The 26,128-nt window shown below is 35.5% G+C and overlaps 2 protein-coding genes and 1 long non-coding RNA gene across 5 annotated transcripts in view; all 3 read right to left on the bottom strand.

Moving 5' to 3' along the window:
- On the bottom strand, positions 1-5,347 carry LOC110464508 (interferon-induced protein 44-like). 2 transcript variants are annotated; one of them, XM_021519762.1, is made up of 5 exons: positions 3,771-5,347; positions 3,073-3,270; positions 2,806-2,952; positions 976-1,147; positions 1-802 (listed from the first exon to the last, which is right to left on the bottom strand). In XM_021519762.1, exons 3-5 carry the CDS (start codon positions 2,944-2,946, stop codon positions 492-494), a joined length of 624 nt encoding a protein of 207 aa, XP_021375437.1. In that variant the 5' UTR covers positions 2,947-2,952; positions 3,073-3,270; positions 3,771-5,347; the 3' UTR covers positions 1-491. The 2 variants fall into 2 exon arrangements, with proteins under 2 accessions (XP_021375437.1, XP_021375436.1); XM_021519761.1 differs by having other exon boundaries at positions 3,073-5,347.
- Positions 5,348-6,315: 968 nt separating this feature from the next.
- LOC110464510 lies at positions 6,316-13,069 on the bottom strand. The gene is made up of 3 exons (XR_002464500.1): positions 13,002-13,069; positions 10,070-10,113; positions 6,316-7,208 (listed from the first exon to the last, which is right to left on the bottom strand). It is a non-coding gene; the product is annotated as an uncharacterized LOC110464510 (long non-coding RNA).
- A 1,876-nt stretch (positions 13,070-14,945) lies between these two features.
- LOC110464485 (interferon-induced protein 44-like) overlaps positions 14,946-26,128 on the bottom strand; it is a 36,193-nt gene continuing 25,010 nt past the window's right edge. The window contains exons 6-7 of one of the 2 annotated variants that reach the window (XM_021519732.1): positions 16,628-16,799; positions 14,946-15,934 (exon numbers count right to left, since the gene is read on the bottom strand). In XM_021519732.1, the coding sequence (XP_021375407.1) occupies positions 15,618-15,934; positions 16,628-16,799 (489 nt within the window). In that variant the 3' untranslated portion in view covers positions 14,946-15,617. The remainder of the gene's footprint in view (positions 15,935-16,627; positions 16,800-26,128) is intronic. The other variant, XM_021519731.1, reaches the window with a different exon arrangement.

The raw sequence follows: 26,128 nt of genomic DNA, 5'->3' as shown, positions 1-26,128 counted from the left end.
GTTTGTCCTGTATATTATGATGTTAGCCTCAATAATTTCTATTAACTATATATGGTACTGTGTTACTACAGTTTGTGTTTTTCGTGTCTCACTAACATATTATTTAGTATTATTAGGATATGCTTTTCCTGTGATATGGTTATATGTTTTTTCCCCAGGATATGGTAATGGGTTACTTCACCTGTATATACTAATGTTTTACATGCTTTTCTCCAAGAAGATTATGCAGAAGTGCCTCATCTGTGGCAACTGTATATTGGCAAAAGATTTGCATCTTAGAAGCAATGCAAGGTTATAGATAGTGTTAGTCAGAAAGACCTCAATCACAATTTTAAAACTTCAAAATAAAAATACATCATGCTACTTATAAGCTATTATTTTGTAAAAAAAGTAACTAATTTAATGATCTACCGTTAAGGTTGCAAATATTGAGTATCATAAACTCGGGCTTTTTAAGTTTCAGTTTGAGTTCTGATTTTTCCAGCAAAACCTTATTCATTAATCTTAATGCGCTCGACTTTCGCAACCTCGCGTTCATCAAGTTTGTTGTAGAGGAAGTCGTCGACAAAATTGAGGATTCGTTCGAGACTAAGGAGTGCCAAGATGTTGATGTTTTGATCAAGCTGTACCTCACGATGATAGTTTTTGACAGGTAGTACATGTGACTGGGGTAATCCCATCATCATAGATACCTTGTTCACACATTCTTCTACTGCTGCACTGAAGAACACTTTGCTGACGTCATCAGAGACCTCCTCACAAATTCGGTCAATATTAGTCAGCAAAACAGCCCGGGGTATCCCTTGAAAGGACAAAAACTTCAACTGTTTCTTTACATAATAGAAATAATAATAATCTACCATTTTATTTTGACATATACGAACGTTGTCATTAAATAATCGAATAATAAGATTATTACGATTGTGACAAACTATTAATCGAAATGGAAAGAAGATAACAAATTAAGTTCGTTACCTCTTTGATTCACTTGCGCTTGCGTTGTTTTGATGTGCTCCATTACTTTCTCCGGGAAGACGTCAACAGTGCTGGCGTCAAGGACAAACGCCACACAGTGGATACTATCAGACAATGTTGGATTCTTCACGAAGCCTATTGCATCAGGCGCGAGTGGAATATCCTTGGTAAACTGATATAGTCAAACAATAGCAATATGAGTTTATAAGTTATTGTCTAACAACTTAGGAAAAAGTAAAAAAAAAAAAAAAAATGTCCATGTGAAGTAGGTAAGCATAGAAAAAAGAAAAGATTTAGTTTTCTAGTCGGTCGTTAGATCTAATTTTACTATACACACTGTATATATATGGTCATACTTTACTTTGTAAATGATATGACATAATTAATATAAAATATTTTGTCCTAATTTGACTGCCTGTTTTGACCAAATTTGGAAGAATATTACCTTTATTGTATCCAGTACGGTACTATCGGTATTGATACTATACAACATTTGATTTAGCGCCCTATTTAGCTAACATACGCCACTCTACAGCGCTTTACAGTGCAAAGATATACAACTAATAAATTAACATATCAGTCATATGCAGTACATTTTTTGAGGAACTTGCTGGAGCTGCCTTATCAGGCGCTTACTATTACTAATAATAATTCGAGGTACTTATATAATGGTTTATCACGACTTAGTTCGTAGGTCGTCTAAAAGCAGTTCACAAATCCTTATTCGTGGTTAATTATGCCTTTGAAACCAGCCAACATCTCTCTCAACTCCCTGCTGAGTAGACTGGAACAAGCGGAGCAAAGTGTCTTGTACAAGATACAACACAGTGCCGTGACGTGACTTGAACCCGCAAACCTCCGGTCACGAGCCCGACCTCATACCACTAGACTATCGTGTCTCCTATAGAACTACTAGTCCTGTATCACCTGGCTTATATATCATCTCCCTATGGGTGTATGCCTGCGTGTGTGCTAGAGATTTAATGTGTTCTGTTTGAAGTGGGAACGTGCTTCCCATGGCATCATCTATAGTGCCACCTCACTTGAATGCTACAGCACAGATACCGCAACATCCACCCCAGACCAATTTATACTCCACCTGGGTTGTTGGTGTTATTAGGGCGGGGGAAAATTACTATCTCTGAATATCGATGCGCACGACGACTTCGGGGATCGAACCCCGGCCGCCTGCTTGGAAGGCCGGAGTGTAAACCACTCGACCAATCCGCCAATTGATTACAAGATGAATGAAAATACATATGGAGTTTTGATATCCAAGGGCTCCTCTTTTCGAAATGCGTATGTTCGCTGCCTCCTTGTAAAGACTACTAACGTATTTATGCGACGGTAGACATACATAGAATCAGATTTAAAAAAATAAAGCATTCTTTTATATAGCGATTATACAACTTTGAAATCCAAGGGTCCCTTCTCGATTCACATATATGTCTCACACTCTAAATGTATATAATGACAAAATTGAAGGCTCTGTACATGCTACCTTGCAAATGATATAAGTTGCCTAGTCTGGAAAATGCTACGGATTCCTGCATATATTCGATGTGTTTGATAAAGATAAATAGCAACGTTAAAATTAATTGCCTTTAATTTTGGAGTAGTTTATATTTGATCTTCAACGCACAAGTATCTGCCTTAAGTTTGATCAGGTTTATATTTTAAGTATGCATGTTGTACCCCGACATAGAGTAAAAAGGATATATTGCCTGTCTAGCGCACGTTCCATCGTCTTGTCAATTGACCACTGCACTACGGTCTCAAACTGTTTGCGATAGTGAACGACATTATGAAATTCAGTTTTTATTTACCCACCTTGTGTTTTTCAGGCACGTGACCGTCAAGTAGATATCCGACCTCTATGTGAGTAAGACCGTGATCCTCTTCTAAACCACGGTTATCGCATAAGCGAAAGTTGAGGGGTTTACCTGCATATCCGTCCCTTACTTGATACATTCGGTACTGTGGCACAATAAAAATAATAACGATCAAATTGCGGAACAAAATTTCATGACAAACACGAATACAAAATGAAATATCTAATGAATACTGTCTATGGCTTCATGCAAAAACTGTACTCACGGAAGTTGTCAAGCTCTTTTCGGCACTTCCGGCGTTGACTTGGACACTTACGTGTCCTCGGAAGATAGAGTTGATGGTGTTGAAGTAGCTGGACTTCCCAGCTCCGACCTGACCGACCAACAGGATCCTCGCCTGCTACAGATCCAGTCCGGGTAATGGTTCATATGTCGTCACTTTTTGCTTTTTCGACTCTTCCAACTGTTTTTATGTAGAATTGAGCAAATCATTTTAAATCATTGTCTTTCGCCAACATTCGCATATAATGCATGATTACAAAGTAATAAAAGCCAATAATTTGTATTTATTTTGGAAATAGAACCATCGCTCTGGATAGATGAATATATTCCAGATCTTGGTCAACCCGAACAAACAAAAAAACATACCAACGTTTTGAATATTCCTTAAGTTAGTCACATACATGATATTAACTTATAGCAAATTCAAGCTGCATTTCCTCTCAATTTTGTAAATTTACATATATGTTTTTTCTTAAATTATGAAATATGAATGGACAATGAGATGAAAAATAATGGTGAAAATAAAAAAAACCCAATCAGCTATCTAATACAACTAACGAAATAGAGCTTTGGAAACGATGGCTTCAATTTGAAGTGAGCGTTTGTTGCGAATACAACTGTTTGGCATAAACAGTATATATGATTTTCACTATTAAAAGCATACGTCTTCAATTTACATACGATAGAACTCCAGTCGACACGCGGTATTCATGGCTTTTCCAGTAGCTGTTTAGCTTTTCTCTGAGCCTCCTCCTGCCCCTTTTCGTCCAAGGTTTTCTCTTAACAAGTAACACCGGGTTGAAAAAACCCATACACATTATGAGTACATTACAACCCTCATTTCATTGGATCCCGTTTATCATAAGTAAATATGTTATGGCTCTTGGTAATAAAAGTTGTTTAAGTTTAACTACTGTATATTTCACTCATAAATTTGACATGAACATGCAGGATGAAATATTACTATTTAGAAAAACAAGATAGAAATTTAAGGTCTTACTCTGGTCGTTTCTTAGGTACATTTTGAGACATTATTAAGACCTTAAATGGAATTTAAGATATGTATTTGCTTTATGTTGTCTTGTGATCTATGCATATATACGGTATACTGGCTTTATTTCGAAAGTGTTTGGTCTCTTCTAAAATGTTGTTCTGTTCACTGACCGCGAGTTGAAAACTATATAGCAAATTCAAATTACACAACATGTTTATAACGGCATGTCTAATCTGAAGGAAATGCGGGTGAGACGCCCAGGGTTTGTTTGAAGAAACATAATAAGTAGAGTTCTAATTGTAGCGCAAAACAAAAACAGTATCTATTTGTTTTGAAAAAAGTTTGCTAGTGCACCTCCAGATGTCCTTCAGAGAAAAACGATTCAAAGATGAAGTAAAATAGTTATAACCATAACAAACTTACAGTTACTGCGTATTGTCGTAATATTAAGTTAATTTTCCCTCATCGTATTAGATGTAGCCTTAATTGAATACCCATTAACGATTATCGTTTGAAACATTTGCTGTTAGTTTAATTCATTTCTTTTACAGACAATATCTCAAAGGTATCTTACCAACTATTTCATATTGAATATCACATATAAAACACATTTGAAGCAGATTTTGATATGCGTCAGTTTTTTTCCTGTCGTAAACAGCAAATTAGGATATTTAAAGATCCATAAAAAAAATTATGACTGAAATTTAGATCAATAGTTTTAACCCAGTGTTCCCAACCTTCCTCATCGGATGGATTATATATCTTTAGGAATATAACTTGAGCATGGAACTTGATACAGATTTTAATTATACAAGATGGCACGAACTAGTCAGCTTTTCAGAATTTTAAGTGCATGTTAAGGTATCATACTTTTTTTTAAACCAAAGATCTTTTGGAACGAAACGTTCTTGTTATATCACTTTCATTCATCAAACTTACAATCGGTATGTAAGTTGGGATGCTAAAATACCACAAAAGGTATTTTGCTCTTTACCCACTGTATACAGGGTTAGGCCTTTTTCGTTTTTAAATTTCAGACCCTGAATAACTGTCACGTTTTTGGGCTACGAGTTACCACGAGTGCTGGCGAGTTACAACCCGACGCAATTTCCAAGAATTTGCGATAGCTTTTAATGAATGGGACATCAGTTCAATTCCTGCTCAAGTTATCCCCGACACTGAGAGTAGTAAGATAATTTTTTTAACAAGAGTTTGGGCAACATCCGTACAACATTTTCTCAACAACCGAAGACCTTTGCACGAGAATGTTCGAAATTATGAGTATCAAGTCGAGTTTTGGCAACGTTTGTGAGAATTTTGGATGAGTTGTGACGAGTGAGCTACGACAAAATGTACGACAAATGACGATCTTTGGCAACTTGGGTGTATATTCATACATTCCTTCACAGACTTTGTTGCTAGCACTTTTTTTCTTTGGGCGCATGACTGAGAAAGTGACGAGGAGTAATCGGAGTCTGCAGGAGAACTGACGGTGATACAATAAATGTACACCCCTTATAAGAATCACCAAAACTCGCAAGAATTCGTAGCAATGTCGAAGAATTTTTTCGCAGAACACGTAAAATTCATACATATGTTGAAAGAAGTCGTGCAAACTCGTTGCATGTTGCATGCAAAACTAGTCGAACGACTTTTTACGTGTCGACAGGTGTCCACCATCACCCATGTACGAGATTAAAACTTGAATGACAATTTAAAACCGTTCAAATTCTCGCCGATGTTTGCCGATAACTAGCGACATGAATAGACATCTCTTCGACATGCACAGATGTGTTCGAGTCCTTACAGACACTGAAAGAGTTGTGGCGAGTTATATTACCACAAACCGTGGGTAAAACTCGTGACAGTGTGACCGGTCCTTTAGTATGTTTGCACCTTAACATCATTTCTCCCTCGCATATATTTAAACTTGAAATTCATATATGTTTCTTGAAAAGCAGAAGATCGTGTGCTTAAGTATGTTGTGCCCATTTTATACAGAATTTCGACCCCTTATTCGATTTAAAAAAAATATGTTCACGGCAGTAAAAACAATATATGAGGAAAGTAACACAAAACATTATTTATACATATGTATGTATATTTTACAGAGTTCAAGCAAATTATTTTCTGATAATATAAGCTATTGAGGTAAAGTATGTTTTCCATTGCATCACATTTAGAAATATTTCACTTTCTTGAGAGATATAGCAAAAAATATTTTAGTTACATTTCGATATCCAAAACTAATATATTTCTTACAAGAATCGGTGGTAAATCTTAACATATTAATAACTTCTTGAACCTGTCTTTGAGTAGCACTAATTAACTGTTTTAAAAATGCCGGGAAATCATAAAGAATTCGTAAGTATAGTGATTTTTAAGTGAGGAAATAAACACTGCATTTGAAATGGGTACTTTATGGCATGTGGTTTACGTGTATTGTTTCGCCCGTTGGGTACTCATGTAAGTATTTGAATGCCACGCCAATTAAATTAATAAAGTTATAACATAGACAACATTCTTTTGAATTTATTATCAATTTTAGTAATTGTAATATTATAATTTGAAAATATCCCCCTGAGTTTCATATACCTACCTTGAACACTGTAAACCTTCAACTCCAGGACATTGAAATGACTTAAAGTCTTGTCCTTTCATGTCATAACTCTTGCTTGATTCGACCTTACCATCCAATGGGAAAATATTTCCGGATTTATTTATAGTTGCAGTGAAACAACACAAGTCATGCCCATCTCCAAATGTTGGCCCATAACTGCTCTTTCCATATATCGCATTTGTTCCGTCTGTTTTGTGGGGAAACTTCATTGCCTGGGCTGTACCATTGTGCTCTAGTGTAAACAAGAATGCTTGAGCATCGGCCTCATATTCAGTATCTGATTTCCAGTCGAAAGCTGTGTACCCCCCGTATACCGACTTGTCGGTATTGTACAGGATGGTGACTGTCGGCCCCCTGTTGTCACAGTAACGATGGAAGATTTCAGGATTACATCCATCACGGCTGATCTTGTACAGTAAGGTAAACTTGTGTCTTGTTGACAGGTCAATCCATTTGGAATGTTGATCTCTGTGAGTTTGTGTTAGCTTCGTTGCCATTGTGTTAACTGCAAAAAGTACAGTATATACAACAAAAACACGAAACGAATGTCCCCGTCGACTCGCACTCATTTAACATTTTCATAATCTTAGTATTCAACTGCGACATTTTGACATCTAAGCTGACATGATTTTGTACTGTATTGTCATAATAAGAGAAGCTGAACATACCACAAGCACAAACACACACGGGAGACTGGAGCTTTAATATGTGGTAATACCAGGATTATTAAATACATGCTGTTACTACATAGATACCGTAAGGACGTACACTAAAACATTTAGCTCATTGGTAGACTGCATGAACATTTAAAGAACAATATAAGGTGCATTTCGATATCATCCGACGAGAACTGAATAGATTATTTATTGTTGAAGAGTACATGAACTTGTGACGTATGTATACTTTTTTTATGCTACAATGAAAATTGAGACTCAAGAAATATGCTCATACATGAAAGCACGGTGTGCTTTTCAAATACCGCCAAACAGATACATGCGGTGTTGTGCAGCATAAAAAGCACATTTACCGTCCTATTGAGAACTGTTTACAGGTACATGTAGTTGAATAAATTCAGGAATGGTAAACTTGCCATCAAAGAGGACCCACGGCTAGGCAGGCATTTCGTTGCAGCATCAAATTGCTGCTATAAATCATTAATGAAGAACGATGGTCGTTATACTGTATCTAAGTAGCTCATATGGGTGGTATATTAGAAGGCAGTACATATCACATTCTGACAAAATGCTTGAAATAAAAGAAGCTTTGTGTCTGATGGATTGCCTTTTTGGTGACATCTGAATTAAACGCCATATTTTGTGCTAAAGATTTTTTGAAAACGTACGGTAATTGCGACTCAAGAAACTATCTGAGTTACTTACAGGGGACGTGACCTCTGTGTATTATTTTGAACACCAGAGGTGCATGAATAACAAGCAATGGTTGACCTTCGAACAACGAATTGTTATTGTTCTTTATATCTAACCAAGTATATGTGTGTACGGTTTCGTAAGCGTTTGACAACTGTACCGTATTACCAGTCGATTAGCCTGGAGATACATATTTATGTATTTCACAAGACATAGGACAGACGACAAACTACCAATACATGCACCTAACCGTGCTCTATACAATGGCCATATACCACGGGTCTACACTATACTACTGTTGCTCCCATATATCAATCGACATGTACGTAAATAAGAAAATCCACTATTAGGCTTTTTAATAGTCGCACTGAATCAGTCGTACCATGCATAAATATATACATATTTAAAAAAGTAACAAGCTATGCGTACATGAATATTTGTAACGTATTTATACAAATTATAGGTACTATTTAATATACCTATTGTAATAATCCTATGGTTCATTTCAAAGGGTGCATATATGTCTTGATGAGTGTGTTGTTATGCTATTGTTTTGTGTTGTAGAGTTTTCTCCTATGAAATAAATCACTTTGTACGATATCTAATTGGTTTAGCGTCACAGTGAATAAACAGTCATCTTAAGAAAAAAACAATTGGAGTCAAAAAGGGTGATACTAGTGCTTAAAATGATGTATCATTTTGAATTTTTTGCCAAAGTATTTCAGAAATTCAATAATGAAACTTCACTATTGGTATTGGGATGCTGATATTTGGCATGATGGTTTCTTTTCTCTTCACTCTACATAATATTCATTGCACACATGTTGAACCCATATATTATGTGTTACATAGCTATATTTAACACAATGATAACAAGATAATTTTTAATTGTCATTAAAGCCTTCAACACACAGGTTTCCCCAATACATTTTGGCAAGGTTCGCTTCTTCGAATGTTGCCCCTAGTGCATACCGGTCAATCTCGGAAAGGGGAAATAACTCATGATTAGCTTAACGATGGTTTGATCTACAAAACTTTACACACTTAGATAATGTGTCATACAAAGACTTATTTAACGCAAAATCCTTTCAGCTAAAACCTTCCAAATATGATTTGTTTTCGTCTTTTAGTGTTATATAGAGGACTTTTACTTGAATTACACACTTCTTGTAACCGATCCACTGCATTTAGGCCGGTACATGGGTATAGCCCGGTGGTATTTATAAACATGTATAACAGGCATATAGAGAGCATGCGCACAGATGTGTAAGCAGCACGCATGTGACGTCATAAACTGTGTTGTGTATACTGGGACTCATATACCTATTGGTTCACTTAAATATTTGTACATTGGACAAGACGCCGAGCAAAGGACTAGCTACCATTTCCGCCTCCAAAGATGAACTTAAAACACTACTCTATACAAAAACCCATGGTCATATACCGCGGGTCTACATTATAATCTGTGAGGATGTACATTGTATATCGTTCACCCTGAATCAGCTATTCCTGGTACAAATAATGTATATATCATTTTTAAATCTCGTAACGAGCCTTGCGTTGATGTAACGTGTTTATACCATCTTCATGTAATATTTGATCCATTTATTGTAGTATTTATACCGTTACTTTCTGTGAATGGGTAACCGATTTTGGATTGTTTCTTGCGTACTTTTTATAACAATGCGTCACACCCCTAAGTCATTTATTAGCCGTTAAAATGATCTGCACACACAGTGCAACAACCAATTTTAAATAAGGTTTGCTACTTCTAATCATGCGTCTGGTACATACAAGTCAATATTGGATAGAAGTACTCTGCTTGGAGATGATGTTGATATGAGGTATATGTGTTTTTTTTTTTATTAATTCCTCGCAGTTTTAAAATTTGAAGAAGAGTTAAAATGCAGGACCTAAGGAACTGCATATCGTTCCAAAGCAATATATATATAAAGGAATGTTAAATTCACCATGAAATCAATGTCTAAGATATACTTACTGATTCGTTCAATCTGCCTTATATTTTTTGTTACTACCGGTTCTCTATTAAAAGAAATGAAAGTACAACAAAGGTATTTTGATAGTGTTACTGGTAAATTTCATATACTTCTATATATTTTATCTACAAGGCACGTAAACAAAACCTGAGGTAAAGAATTACGTCTGTAATATATTCTGTAATATATCATTTATGTTCTCCTTTTTTTTTACTGTAAGGGAAATAACTCATGATTAGCTTAACAATAGTTTGGTTGAGTAGACTTTTACAAACACACATAAGGTATCATACAAGGACTGATTTAAAACAAAATCCTTTCAGCTAAACCATCTAAATATCATTTGTTTTCGTCTTTTAATGTTATTTAGGACATTTTACTTGAACTGCACAGTTCTTTTAGTCAGTCGATTGCGTTTGTGTATAGCCTGGTGGTATTTAAAAACAGGTGTAACAGGCATATTATGTTCAAGTGCACATATGTGTAAGCAGGATGTATGCGACATCATTAACTGTGTTTCATATGTAGTGTTTTACTTGTATTCATAAACCTGTTTGTTCTCTTAAATATGGGTACATGTAGGTATTGGACACCGGGCTAAGGACTAGCCACCATTTCCCACCTCCAAAGATGAACTTAAGACACTACTCTATACAAATACACATGGTCATATACCACGGGTATCTTGATAATCTGTGAGGATTTATATTGTTCACTCTGAATCAGCTATTTCTGATATGAATTATAAAATTCATAAATCTAGTAATGAGATTCGCGTTACTGAAATGTGTTTATACTATCTTTGTGTACTGTTTGATCTATCTATTACAATAATTGTGAAAGATATGCTTCAACAATAATTAGAACCCTACTTTATACTGTTTATTGCGTGTTTTATTACAATGCGTCACACCCATAACTCATTTATGTATCATTACTATATTTACACACACGTTCCAACAACCAATTTTCATAAGGTTGGCTACTTCGATTGCTGCACCTGGTCGTACTTTTCACCTTGGATGGAAGTACTCTACTTGGAGTTTATGTTGATTTGAGATTTTAATGTTATTTTATGAATTCATCGCATTTTTTAAATTTGAAGAAGTGTTAGGAATGCAGGATTTCTGAGGAACTGTATATCTGATAAAACCAGGTACCATAGCCATATATTAATAAAGGAATGATAAAATCATCATGAAATCAATGTTAAAGATATAACTACTTCAGTGTAGTCTTGTATTCAGTTAATTTTCTCAGTCTGACTTTCTTTCCCTGTTACTTTCTGTTTCCGTTTAATCAAATGGAAAGTAAAATACAGATTTCCATACTGTAGCTGTACTGAGAAATATTATGAACTTCAATATTTTATCTGCAACGGACAACAACACTACCTAAAGTGAAGAATTACATCAGTAACAAATCTTTCTTATTTTCTTTTTTAATTTCTCTGGTAACTCAAACCCCTATCGACTAAAAACTGAGAGTCAATATTTTTTCTGCGGCTTTAAGTGCTAACCAGGACATGTTTTAAAAATAAATAACATAAATGGATGACCGGGTTGTTTATGTTTGTCCCGATATGTGGGTGCAGCCCGGTGTTTTAAATAAACTCGTATAGCAGGTATATCATTTACATGGACACAGGTGTGTGAGCGCTTTTCATGTGATGACATTAAGTGTACTGTCCTTGTGTTGTCTGTGTCACGTTTCATGAATATCTGTCGATCAGCCTGAAAGTGTGTAGATATTGGACATGACCAACTATCAATACCTGCACCCAGCCGTACACCATACAATGGCCAAATACCGCGGGTCTACATAATGATACTGTTGCTTCTATACACCAATCAACATACGCGTAACATAAGCACTCCACTGTAAGGCTTTTTAATATTCAACCTGAATCAGTCGTTCCTTGCATTATATGCATGCACATCCTTAACAAAGTTACAAGCTAGGCGTATATATGTAACGTATTTATACAAACTTCAGATACTATTTATTATATCTATTGTAATAATCCTATATCAATGGTATAATTCAAAGTCTGCATATACGTCTTGATGAGTGTGTTGTTATGTTGGTGTTTTGTCTTGTAGAGATTTCTCCTATGGAACAAATCACTTTGTAGGATATCTATATCAATTGACCACCCGAAGCTTTATGGGTAATCAAGTGAATACCTATTCTCAGCAGACAATGTCCTTCAAATTGGTTCAGCGACAAAGTGAATAAACAGTGATTTTAGGAAAAAGAATTTTAAGTAAAAAGAAATGTGACAGCTAGTGCTTAAGATAATTTAACATTTTGAACTTTACGTCGAAGTTTTTTTTAAAACTTCAGTATTGGCATTTGGATGCTGATATTTGCCACGATGGTTTCTTTTCTCTTTCACTGTATATAACATCCATTTCGCACATGTTTGAACCCCATATATCACATGTTATGTAGCTATATTTAATACAACAGTTGTGGAAGATATTGTTCAATTATAATTGGTACCTGACTTCAATAAATCACACCCCTTGATTTTTAATTGTCATTAAAACATTCAACACACAGGTCTCAACAACCAATTTCGATAAGGTTCGCTACTTCGATTACTTTGCCAGGTGCACACCGGTCAATCTCGAAACGACTTACCCTGCCTTGAGTCTGACATTTGAGGGATCTGTGTACATTCTTAATATTTATCAATTTGAGGCCAAATTATGTCTGCCTGGATAGTCAGTATTATTTCTGAAGAACTAAACATTTTGTTTATATTATAAAGTTTTGTAACCTATCAATACATAAATACAGAGAAGTACAATTAACCATCGAAATCAAAGTAAAAAATATACTTACTTCCGTGTAGATTTCTGTACTGATGATGCGTAAATACAGGAGAGTATAATTAACCATCGAAATCAAAGCTAAAGATATACTTACTTCCATGTAGATTTCTGTACTGATGATGCGCTCAATCTGACTTATATTTTCTGTTACTTCCGGTTTTCTTAACAGAAATGAAAGTACAACAAAGGTATTTCGATGGTTGTACTGATAAATTTTATATAATTCGATATATTTTATCTACAAGGCACATAAATAACATCTAAAGTTACGAATTACATCTGTAGTATTTTCTGTAATAGATCTTTGGTGTTCTTATTTCTACTCTAAGGGGAAATAACTCATGATTAGCTAAACAATGGTTTGATCGAAAAAAAACTTTTACACCCACACATAAGGAATCATACAAGGACAGATTTAATGCAAAATCCTTTCAGCTAAAACTATCTAAGATCATTTGTTTTCGTCTTTTAGTGTTATTTAGGACATTTAACTTGGATTACACACTTCTGGGAACCGGTCCATTACATTTAGCTCGGAATATGGGTGTAGGCCGGTGTTATCTATAATCATGTATAACAAGTATATTATGTCATGTGCACAGATGTGTAGGCGGAATGCATGTGACGTCATTAACTGTGTTACTTATGTGGTGTTTACACTTCCCTTTTAACTTCTCTGTTAACTCAAACCGCTATCGACTCAAAACTAAGAGTCAATGTTTTTTACGTCTTCAAGTGCTAACGAGGACATTTTTTAATTGAATGACATATCCGTTAGCCGGTTTATTTGTGTTTATACCGATATGTGGGTGTAGCCCGCTATCATAAATAAAATCGTATAGCAGGTATATCATTTACATGGACACGGGTGTGTGAACGCTTTTCATGTGTCGTTATGTGCCACCCAGAAGTTCAAGATTACCTAGCTTCAAAATAAGTGTTACAAATCCCTTCGAATTTACACAGTGTGTGACATGTATGAGGAAATGAATAGAAAAATCATTCATCGATTGATAATAGATTTTATTGTGCAGTTTGTATTTTGATTGCATAAGAATATCTTTTTCTGTTTTTGACGTAATAAGGCACTCAAATTTATTCCTGAACGAAATAGTAGAAGGCATGGTCATTGCAAACACTTGTGTCGAATTTCATGAAATTCCGTTGAGGAATAATGAAATACTTTTAAAAAGTAGTGAAAGTGATCTTGACCTTCAACGTAGAAACCCGAAACGCGAACTTGTTCAAGGCATTACCATACCTAACACTTGTATGGAGTTTCATGAAATTCCGTTGGGGAATGTATTACCAGAGCGATGACAATTTTATTTCTAAAAATAGTAAAAGTGATCTTGACCTTCAACGTAGAAATCCGAAACGCGAACTTGTTCAAGGCATTGCCATACCAAACCTCTGTATGGTATTTCATGAAATTGAAGTCGCTAGAGCAATGCTAATTGTTTTTCTAAAAATAGAAACAGTAATCTTGACCTTCAACGTAGAAACCTGACACGCAAACTTGTACAAGACATTGCCACACCAAACACTTGACAAATGGTTGAGAAATAAAGTCGCTAGAGTGATGGCAAAGAGTGTAACATACGTACAGGCTGAATCTTATATCCCTCGAACTTTCGTTGCGAGGGGATAAAAACTACTAAGATACATTGTTTTTAGCAAATTGGATTACAGGAAAGATGAATACAAAACGTAAAACTTAATTAATTATAAAACTGATAAATGTATAGGTTAACACAACATGTAGGGGACAGAAAAATCGATCGTTTGGGTCGAGTCTGACCAAATTGTCTTGTGAAATATTCAACATATTTAGAAGGTTTTTATATTTACTATTTCATATATAGCTGACACGACTTAAAGTATGCGTGAGATATGTTTATATATACCTATAAGAAATGTATTACTGATACCATTAACTCCGTATATCAAAGACGGAATATCAACTGATGCAACGAAATATTTCATTTCATTTCATGAATTTACAAATACAACTAGCTTAATAGTATACATATAAAACATGACTCAAAACAAATCATAAAAAGTGTCTTATTTGAAATTATTTTATCCTTTCGGCTTTAATTGTGTAGTGATCACAAGTCAGCAATGAGAACAATATGTCATTATTTGCTTAAGTTGAACTCAATGAAAATGCCAAATCATGTATGTTTTATTAACATTGTTTGTGCGTTTGGATACATGCTTTCACATTTGGCAAAAAATAGTAAAATAAAATTGAATACGACATTTACAATATGTTTTTGTATCTTATTTCAATTGCTGTATATAAATATCAGCTTACAATACATCGCTGTATGATGGTCCTCCAATGACCAAATCATCACCACATGGAATCGACAAAAGAAGGAATGAAGTCTTCAGCGGTTCGAACTTATAATTGATAAGCTGCAACAAAACTTGCCCGATTTGAATCTCGCTCTGATTTCATATTTAGCCAGGAAAGTGGTATTATTAACGTGCTTTTGTTGTGTTACGGAGGAATGTGAATGTACAAATGTCTTTTTCAAGCTAGATTAAATGTAATGCATCTTCAACATTGCGCACAAATAAATCCTATTCATTTGTCCTACATGAGCTCATGCTTTGAAAGCAATACTGATTGAAATGTCTTTTTCTCACTCCTATACACCTTAATTTCAATAAAAAGGTTTTACTCAGCTATATCATAATATCAGTTTCGTTCACGGATTTTAATGTGTTGCACCTTGTCAAGCTCTATTTCATCCAGTGTGTTGTACAGGTAGTCGTCAGCGAAATTTAGAATTCGTCTCAGGCTGAGAAGTGACAGGATGTTAATGTTCTGATCAAGCTCTACCTCACTTTCGTAGTTTTTGACAGGAAGTATGTGTGATCGTGGCAGCCCCATGACCATAGAAACCCTGTCCACACAATCTTTCATCCTTGGACTGAAAAACACTTTGCTGATGTCATTTGAGATCTCCTCACATATTCTGTCGATTTTCGTCAGAAGCACAACCTGGGGAATCCCTGTAAAGAACAAGTTTCAATAGATTAGTTAAAATGACTGTACAATAAAGATATTGCAATGGTAGTTTTTTTTATTTCCTGCTTAATTTTTGGTAATTAGGGAAATGGCAACAACTGGTTTACCCTTTGTCGGGTACATTTGGCATAGTATGTCAGTGAGATAACTCTATAAAGTCAGAACCAGATCCGTGCTGTCGCAACGAGGCAATGACAACATACCCTTAGTAGCTAAGTTTACACTATTTTAGTGCCAAATTAATATTACTTTTTTTTTATAAGTTTTCTATTTATGTAATGTACATGTATGCCTCGGCTACTCCTCTTCCTTCTTACCCAATATCATATGACTATCATTTTGTTTATTTTGTCTAGCTATTCTTCAAGCAATGTCCAAAAGTGCATCCAGTATATTACAGACCAATATAATGAACCTATGCCTCTTACAGATTTGGAAGAAGTTTGCGCGAGACGGTGGCAACTCCATGATAAGTTTAAATGCCCTTGCGAATGACACATTTATCATTAACCTTTATTTCATTTTCAAATATATGTGCTACCTGCGTTTCTGGCTAAATCTGAAAATTATATAAATGTATTTATGCATATAAATTTATCAGTTATACAAGAAAACCAATAAATTATCACTTTTTGGGAATTAAGTTGAGACAAATCATATCCATTCTGTAAACTTACCTCTTTGATTCATTCGTATTTGCATGGCCTTTATTCGCTCCATCACTTTCGCGGGGATAACATCCACAGCACTACCATCAAGGACAAATACCACACATTGGATTCTATCGGACAATTTGGGGTTCTTCACAAACCCAATTGCCTCGGGTGATAGTGGAACAGCAGGGTTAAACTGGTTGAGATACAAATATGTACATAGTGAATAGTATTTATATGAAATATTAAACAACAAATGTAAAATATCAATTACAATGCTTCTAAGAGACATTTTAGGCCTATATGTGTACTTTTCATTTAACATTGCATGGTCGAACTTAAAATGATGTGTATTGTAACAACACAAACTAGTCATAGTGAATAACACCGCCAACCCTTTATACGACAGCTCCCCTGCATTCATCTCTAAACAAGACCTAAGAGCCTTCATGACCCCCAAGTTTTTTTTAATTTCTTATATTAAAATATATCAACCGTAGTGAGAGATTTTAGCTCACCTGCCCGAACATATTTTAACGACTTCTTCTGAATAGCCAAGAGGCCTAGGTTGATGATATATGGCCATTAACATGCTGGGATGAAGGGTTACCAAATTTGTTCAAATGAATGACCTTGACTCATATTTAAGGTCACAATGGTCGAATATGTTAAAAACCTTTAAAACAACTTCTTTTGAATAACCAAAAGGCCTAGGAAGATGCTTTTTGGCAAGTAGCATGCTGTGATGAATGGCTAGTAAGTTTGTTCAAATGAATGACCTTTACTTATATTCAAGGTCACAGGGGTCAAACATGTTTAAAACCTTCGAACAACTTCTTCTGAATAACCAAGAGGCCTAGGACGATGCTTGTTGGTCAGTAACCTGCTGGGATGAAGGGCTACCAAGTTTGTTCAAATGAATGACCTTGACATATATTCAAGGTCACAGGGGTCAAACATGTTTAAAACTTTTAAACAACTTCTTCTCCATAAGCAAAAGGCCAAGGTGATGATATTTGGCCATTAACATGCTGGGATGAAGGACCTTCGCCCATATTCAAGGTCACAGTGGTCAATATATGTTTAAATCTTTAAATGATTTGTTCTGTATGACCAAATGTCCAGGGTAATGATATTTTGCTAGAAGCATGCTGGGTTGGAAGACTATAAACTCTGTTCAACCTAATGTCCTTGTTCGACATTCAAGGTCACAGGTGTCATATGTTTAAATCTATTATTTAGCTGTACTTTAGTCCACTTTTAAGATTACAAGTGTGAGATTAATACCAGGTGAGCGATTCAGGCCCATTGGGCCTCTTGTTATTTTATGCATTGTATACTCCTGTTAGATCGAGCCCCTCTGCCCACAGTGTACACATGTAGCTATACTCCTATCAAAAAATATAAAATGTAAAGGAAAACGAGGACTGTAAGCCCCTCTCCAAATACAAAAGGCCAGAAACATACCATAAGTCTAAATAAAATAGTTAAAATACAAATAACCACAAGCACACAACTACCATTTACAAGTTTTAATAAAAATTGGCTCAGAAGGTAAGTAACAATACTTAAAAATAAAACTTGTATTCACAGATGGACAGACAGATAGACAGTGGGACAGACTGACAACCTGAATGCAGTATAACATCCTAACATGATGAATTATATGGTAATTTTCAAATTCAGTAGACTTATTCCACTGGTACAAAAAACAGGTTCTTGTCTGTAAAATACAAATACAAACTCACCTTGTACCTGTCTGGTACATGGCCTTCAAGTAAATAGCCAAGCTCGTGATCATCAAGACCTTGGTCTTCTTCAATACCACGTGTGTCGCATAACCGGAAGTTGAGAGATTTCCCAGCATACCCGTCTCTCACTTGATATGTCCTGTACTAAATGGTGCAAAATAGAGACCAACAATAAAGGTTGTTACCGAAATTATATTGAATTAACTGATAAATGAGCTCCACAAAATCCCCTGGGAAGTAGAAAAAGAGGATTCAATATTGAAAAGTACACCTCAGCGAGAACATGACCAAGTGAATATATCCACTTGAGCCAGTCCATAGTAGTCTTACTTGAGTAAATACATAGTTTTATAAGCCACTGAAATGCATAGTTTTACAAGCCACTGAAGTACATAGTTTTTGAAGCAACTGAAGTTCATAGTTTAACAAACCACTGAAGTACATAGTTTTACAATCCACTGATGTACATAGTTTTACAAGCCACTAAATTATATAGTTTTACAAGCCACTGAAGTACATTGTTTTACAAACAACTCTAGTACATAGTTTTACATTTACAAGATACTGAAGTACATGTTTTTACAAGATACTGAAGTACATATTTTTACAAGCCATTGAAGTACATAGTTTTACAAGCCACTGCCGTACATAGTTTACAAGCCACTGAAGTACAGTTTTTTAAGCCACTGAAGAAGTCAGTATTACGTTTTACATCAGCCAGTACATGTATATATTTTACGTCAGGTAGTATACACTCGTAATTTAAATGTGAGTTAATGATAGACCGTACTGATGGATATCTTAGTTCCCGAGGTTTGCCACAGTAATGTTTTTTTCTGAGAAGTGGCACGGCTCTTTATGTAATTTGAAATCAACGTTTCGACCCCTAGCACCACCGGTAAGTCATAGAAGTACGAAACAGCTGTATAATGCAGTGCTGTTCCTTGTTGATATACTGTAATTATAACCAAACTTTTAAAGGTGAAATCACATGTGTGTGTTGCGTTCATTTTTCACTTGAGCAAATACACATTTTTGTTAGCTTGTAAAAACGTCTTGTGAACCAGTTCAGTTTCACCTATGGCCAATACATATTTTTATATAAGCCTCTTCATAATTTGTTTCGAGCCAATTCATAGCTTCACATTAGCTAGTTCCTAGTTTCACATTTTCTAGTTCTTCGTCACACGTAAACAGTATATAGTTTCATTTGATCCATTACAATGGTAACCAGGTGCAGGTTGCCAGTTGCTATTCTAGATCTTTAAGCAATTATGGCAAATATCTCATCAGAAGTAATCGTCAAACCGACTTATGAGACCACATCTATAAAGATACCGCATGTTTTAAATATCCCTATTGCAGTTGGTTTGATGACAGCAGAACTAATATAAAGAGACGAATCACACAATAAGTAGAATTTTAAAGCCTACAACCTGAAAGTGACTCCCTTTTGAAACTTGTCTCTCAGCCCTCAGTGAAGCTTCATATCTTTATAGATTTATTCAGTGACTACTGGGTCACAAGGGTCAAGGATGCTTAATGACAAGCTTAGCTGTGATCAGTATATAAGGTAAGCTTAATATCATAGTACATGTAGTCTGAATGTGTTCATTTTTCATGCCTTGCCATCATTTGTAGGGTTATAGCTTGGAGATCACAACCGTTTTCCCGGGGATCGATATGACCATAGGTGCAATCATTGTAACATATGTGTATTCGTTTCTCCATGCCCAACAATTCTATATATGGTTGTAGGTTGGTGATCTAACTGTATCCAGGAAATCAGCCTATTTGCAAATGCCGTTAGAACGAGTGCATTAATTTCATAATTCCTATTCATGTCATATACGACTATAAGGTGCGGATTTTAACAGCTTCTATGTTTTGACCCAGGAACTTAGTCCTAGTGGGCCCTAAGAATCAATCCTTGTTCTGGTAATATGCATGTATTTGCTTCATTGTGCCCAGAGATGATATATGCAGTTTTAGGCTAGAGATCTTGATAATGGTTTTTTTAAAATGTAATGGACAATACCTTCTTTTTGTATTATGTTATTTTTGTATCATAACACAAAATAACGGAAAAAACCCACAAGAATATGAGGCCTAGTCATTGATTTCTTTTTATAAAAATGTGACACTGAATAACCAGATGCCAAGGAATGTTATACATATTTCATTTTGTTATTTCATGTTATACTCACAGATGTTGTAAGACTATGTTCAGCGCTCCCAGCGTTGGCCTGGGCGCTAATGTGTCCCCGAAAGATGGAGTTGATGGTGTTGAAGTAGCTGGACTTCCCAGCTCCGACCTGACCGACCAATAAGATCCTCGCCTGCTGGAGATCCAGGCCGGGTAATGGTTTATAGGTGGCCACTTTGTCCTTTATCTCTTCCTCAAACTGTATGTTTAATGTAAATAATAAATGATGTTTTCTCGTATTAGTATAATCAAAATAAACGTCAGTCATTTATAGATTGAAATTAAAACGGAAAAGACACACCATTGCTCTTTACTAATGACAACATGTACCTAGTATGCCAAAAAATGGGGGATGGGGAGGGGGGGGGGGGGGGGGGGGGGGGGGATTTGTAAAACCGCTTAGTTGATGTATTTTAAGATTTAAAGAAGTACTAGTAAAATATGCCAATTTTAAGCTGAAATATCATTTTGGGTAATTCACCTGTTTTAATTTGACAATTATATGCATAATATATCAGTTAAACTAACTATACACATCAAAACACTCGAGTGAAAATCACAAAGAACAAAGCAAGCGACCACCTCTCCAACTACACGAAAACCTAAAACAATAATTTCACATTAAGGATGTACTCTTGTATGAAACTTTTCTATGATCATGTACATGATATATGCATTTTTGGACCAATGAGTAAACAGTAAACATCAACCTGTCACTTTTAGTGATCGATTTAATGTTAAATTTGGGATATTCTAATGGCGTAGAGTTGGTTGATATTTTGAAAAGCGGTAGCTCCGGAAGCCTTTAAAATTGATCAGAATTTGTTTGCATTTAATAACAACCTATTGAACGTGATAACAATGAGATTTGAACGTGATATAAACCTCAGAAAAAGAGTACATCCTTGATGTGATCGTATTCTTCGTACTCAAAGATATTGTCATATCTAATGCGGCAGATTATTCAATAAATCGATTTGTTTTATGTTTTACACGTTTCAAAGTGATTCCTACAGGCATCATTTGTTACGTAAATCGGTATATTTCCAAAATTTATCAAACATCTCCTGTGTACATACGGAGGAACTCCAGTCGATATTACGCATCCATGGCTTTTCCATGATCTGTTTTGCTTTTTCCATGATATGTTTCGCTTTTTTTTCTGAATTCCTGTTCCTTTCTCTGTTCCTTCGATGTTTTCTCTGTACCAAACAAATTGAAATTAAATTATATTATTGCGTTTGATTTCTTTTATCAAATGTGATTTTCATGCACTGCCTGTGATTTTAAGAAGCTTGACAGATCATTTTTTCTATCGAATATCAATATATAAGTCCATGTGCCGAAGTAGAACGTGACAGTATTCCAGTTAAAGCCAATGGTTGTCGGGAAACCAAAACCTGTTTATGATCAAATATTGGTTAACTATTTTCTACTAATATTTTGGCATGTGCTTTGCTTATTAGTCCTATCGATTGGTTTATAAAAGAGGGGTTAAACACATTAATGTTTCAAATTGTAATTCGTATGGTAATGACCTTTGTATCGCTTGGTCATTAACTTGCAATCGCATGGTCATTACCTTAGTATCGCGTTGTCTTTACCTTGTAATCGTAAAGTAATTATTTTGTTATCGCGTGGTCATTATTTTGTTATCGGGTGGTTATCACTGTGATATTGCGTGGTCATTACTTTGTTATCGCGTGGTTATCACTGTGATATCGGTTGGTCATTACTTTTTTTTTTATCGCATGACTATATTTTGTTATCGCGTGGTCATTACTTTGTGATTGCGTGGTTATTAACGTAATATCGCGTGGTCATTGCTTTATTATAACGTTGTCGCTTCTTTGTTATCGCGTGGTTAAGACATTGTTATCGCGTTGTCATTACCTTTAAAATTCAAGACCAAAACCAAAAAAAGTGTTATAGGCTGGACAAAAAGAAAAAGCATGTTCTCTGGTTCATGCCATGACAAAATTTAGGCAGGAACTTAGGTGAGTGTGTTTTTTTGTAACTGTTACGTTATTTCCGTTGTTGTCTTCCGTAAAATATTTTGGTCGACATCGTTATGGCCTTATGAGTTTTTCCCAACTGCCTCCATAAGCCATATCGCCAAAACCGATGAATACTTTCAGCAGATTAGTCATTTACGAATTGGGTGTTACGGCACGATTTCTCACCCCAACACAATTTTTCACCAGGATGAGAAATCGTGCTAAAATTGCGACGTTCGCAAAACGATTTCTCACCCCGACACGATTTCTCACCCGGGTGAGAAATCGTGTTAGGAGTAGGCATATTATCCGGTATCATGATTTTTGGCGATTGTGGTATATTATGGCCTTTTTATAAAGGGACTATTTCCAGTTTTGTTAAAATTACATAGGAGCCTGCCCCCTCATAAATTTTGTTTTAGAAGTGCTACGAGATTTATGCTGTTGTTTTAACTTTTTTCAATCCCTTATACATCCAATGTTATTACTTTGAATCACTCTTCTAAATATTAAGATGATTAATTAACCTTCTTACAGCATGGGGTCGAACAATGGAATATCAGCCTGAAAGTATTTATCTGAAAAATAATCGTATTTTTTGCATCGTATTACTTGGTAAAGGACGTTTTCCCTCATGCAGTGCTGTAATAATTTGTTTATCATCCAGAATGTGAGTTAAATCGAACATTTTGTGAAAATTTTAATGTAAAATATAGGATTTTCAATCTTATTATTATTGTATACAATTGTTTCAAATATGTTTGCAAAAATTCAGTCCAAAAAATGTGGTGAAATGTATTCATTTCGCACAACAAAGTACCCAGTGTGCCCAAAACGGTGAGGGCCTAAGACACGTCCCTAGCGTCCACTTAAAAGTAATGCACCTAATTACATGTAATTGGTTACTAAATTCGTTGCAAGCCTACAATAAATCTGTCAGTGCATATTAGGTCACAAACAATTCCAAATTCCAATTTATTTCATCACTTGGCGTGATTTAACAATCAATTTTGAAATCAAATGTAATTTTCTTGCCACTTTTTAGAATTTGTTCTTATACATTTTTTTTTTTTTTTTTTTATACATTTTATCATCAGACTTTCGTTTTTACATTGCTTTTAGGGGATATTTTATACTCACAGTTGTTAAAATTCATCTCATAATGAAGAGTAAATGTATTGGTGAAGGTCACCATCCTATCTTCGCGAAATATCATAAATGTAGAGGTACGAGAAATGTAAAAAAATAATCAATCTATAATGGCTTTTGGATATACTGACTTAAAGGGACTAAAGAGAATTTGAAACAGAACGTTTTGAAGATGAAATCACTAGTAGTTTTGTTTTCTTAACAATCAAGGACCTGTTTTACGGATCCTGTTCACATATAAATAGTTATCTTTGTTTTAACAATATTAATTAATTTTATCTTATTGGCAATGACCTAAGCCATTGTACACAGGTTATCCTTAAAGGAAGAGAGTCTTTGAAGTCTCAATCATGAAGGTGGTCATCTGAAATAATTGGTGAAGTGTCGTACATCTTGTCAAAGAATCAATCAGCCTTTATTCTCAATTTTTGTATTTTGGATGACCCTGGCTGCAAAGCAAGAACAGGTTGGTCAAAGAACAGTTTCTCAAAATCCATATGTAATTTGCCCAATTTCTTTCTTCTTTAGTATATAACAAAACTGCACAAAATGCTCTTTTACTGTTTTGGGTTAAGTTTGGTTTCGTTTGGTTGTATTTCGTTTAACGTCCTATTAACAGCTAAGGTCATTTAAGGACGGCCTCCCCTGTGTGCAAGATGCATGCGTGTAGAGTATGTGTGAATATTTTGGGAGGCTGCGATATGTTCGTGTTGGTCTCCTTGTGATACCGCGGAACTGATGCCGATTTTATAGTGCTACCTCACTGAAACATACTGCCGAAGAGATCCAGCAGGACGCCCCACCCGGTCACATTATACTGACAACGGGCGAACCAGTCGTCCAACTCCTAATTTGCTGAGCGTTAAGCAGGAGTAGAAACTACCATTTCTAAAGACTTTGGTATGTCTCGGCCAGGGGACAGAACCCAAAGCCTTCCTCACAGGGGCGAACGCTCAACAAATGGCCACAAGTGAGGCATTGTCAAGGGAGAGATTAGGAAGAGGAAAGTTATTTAGAAAGGAGAGAAGAGATAAGGTCCCAAATTAAGTCGCCTCTTACGATCATGCAACTGGGGGCATCAGGTACAATTCTTACGCCCTACCCGCAGGGGGAAAATAAAAACTGATATCTCTTGTAATCAAGTGTTTCGCTCTTGGCATTTCTCTGCCTAGTATTCCAAAAACCTTTCAGTCTGTAGTACAAGCATTGCATAAATCTATAGTTCCAGTGTGTCTTCCTTCGTCCTGACCATTTGAGTAGGGAACATATGATCATACAAACCTGTATTCTCAGAAACATTCTTGCGAGACAGAGTGACTGCCATACTATTTGTACATATATATTTATATTTAAAAAAGCGCTCTCAATAAGCTTCAGAGAATGTCTTACGGTGGCCCGATGGAGCATAATTATCTTTAATTCATGAGCAAAACTTTACCGGATAGCTACATTTTGAACACAGCATGACCATTCTCTGGACGCCAAAATGAGGCAAGCATTACAAAAACATCATAGACAAGCTCACATGGTTGGAGCAAGACGACAATGTAGTCGTTGGTCGTAGTTTTTAGATGTCCTGCCAATGTTAGAGGTATCTGGTATTGATATCAGTATGCACGCATATTTTAAGACTGGTCAGAGTCAACACTCTGATCTACAGGCTAACATTGACAGAACAGTTACTAACTCCCCATTGATTGGAGAGTCTTTTCATTGCCGTACTAAGCATTAGATAGTTTTTTTGAACTCAATTAGTATCAAAATGCTTCATTGATATACTTATGGCAGTGCTAAAGATTGTGACTACATGTCTCAATTAGATACAGGGACCAATTTATCAAAGATCACCGGACACTGACAGAAAAGACAGAGAACTCGCACATCAATTGAAGATTCGTCTTACAGAAACAAACTGTTTGGCTCAGAGGGTGAAAACAACTAGCTCTCTCCAAATGATCAGAGTTAGAATTCGTAAAGTTCATGAAATATGGGTGAATCAGCACTATCAAGACCTCATATGTTGCCAGACTTTTTCCAGACACAAAAGCCAGACTAAATATAATGTCTAGATTCAGTACAGCACGACACCAAATGATAATAATCCAATAAAAGATTACTACTGCCAATGCCCAGTTGGTAAAAGAAATATGGGAATGTGTGCTCATACATCAAGTATGCATTATTATATTGGCCATTTTAGAAATCTTTAAAATCCAAATCAGTTGCACCAAAGGGCTAAGATGTTCCGACAAATCTTGAAATAAGTTGTTTTCTTGTGAATCTAGAATCACCAGTTTGAAAACAAACTCAAAAGCATCTTTGTTTTTTCTTCCTTCCTTTACCAAGTCTGCAATCGAACACATATTGCAAGAAAATTTTGGATGTTTTGGTGGCCATCTTGAAAAGAAATAAACCAACAAAT

Source organism: Mizuhopecten yessoensis, unplaced genomic scaffold (assembly GCF_002113885.1).
Source record: "Mizuhopecten yessoensis strain PY_sf001 unplaced genomic scaffold, ASM211388v2 scaffold10997, whole genome shotgun sequence".
Lineage (NCBI taxonomy): Eukaryota > Metazoa > Mollusca > Bivalvia > Pectinida > Pectinidae > Mizuhopecten > Mizuhopecten yessoensis.
Note: the sequence above shows the minus strand (reverse complement) of the source record. Positions and strands in the feature narration are given on the sequence as shown.

Excerpts from the sequence above, each read along its gene's own strand:
- LOC110464508 (XM_021519761.1), bottom strand. The coding sequence starts at position 2,946 with ATGTATCAAGTAAGGGACGGATATGCAGGTAAACCCCTCAACTTTCGC. Across the intron at positions 1,148-2,805 it reads ACGTGCCTGAAAAACACAAG|TTTACCAAGGATATTCCACT; the intron begins GTGGGTAAATAA and ends TGACTATATCAG. Across the intron at positions 803-975 it reads AGCGCAAGTGAATCAAAGAG|GGATACCCCGGGCTGTTTTG; the intron begins GTAACGAACTTA and ends TGTCCTTTCAAG.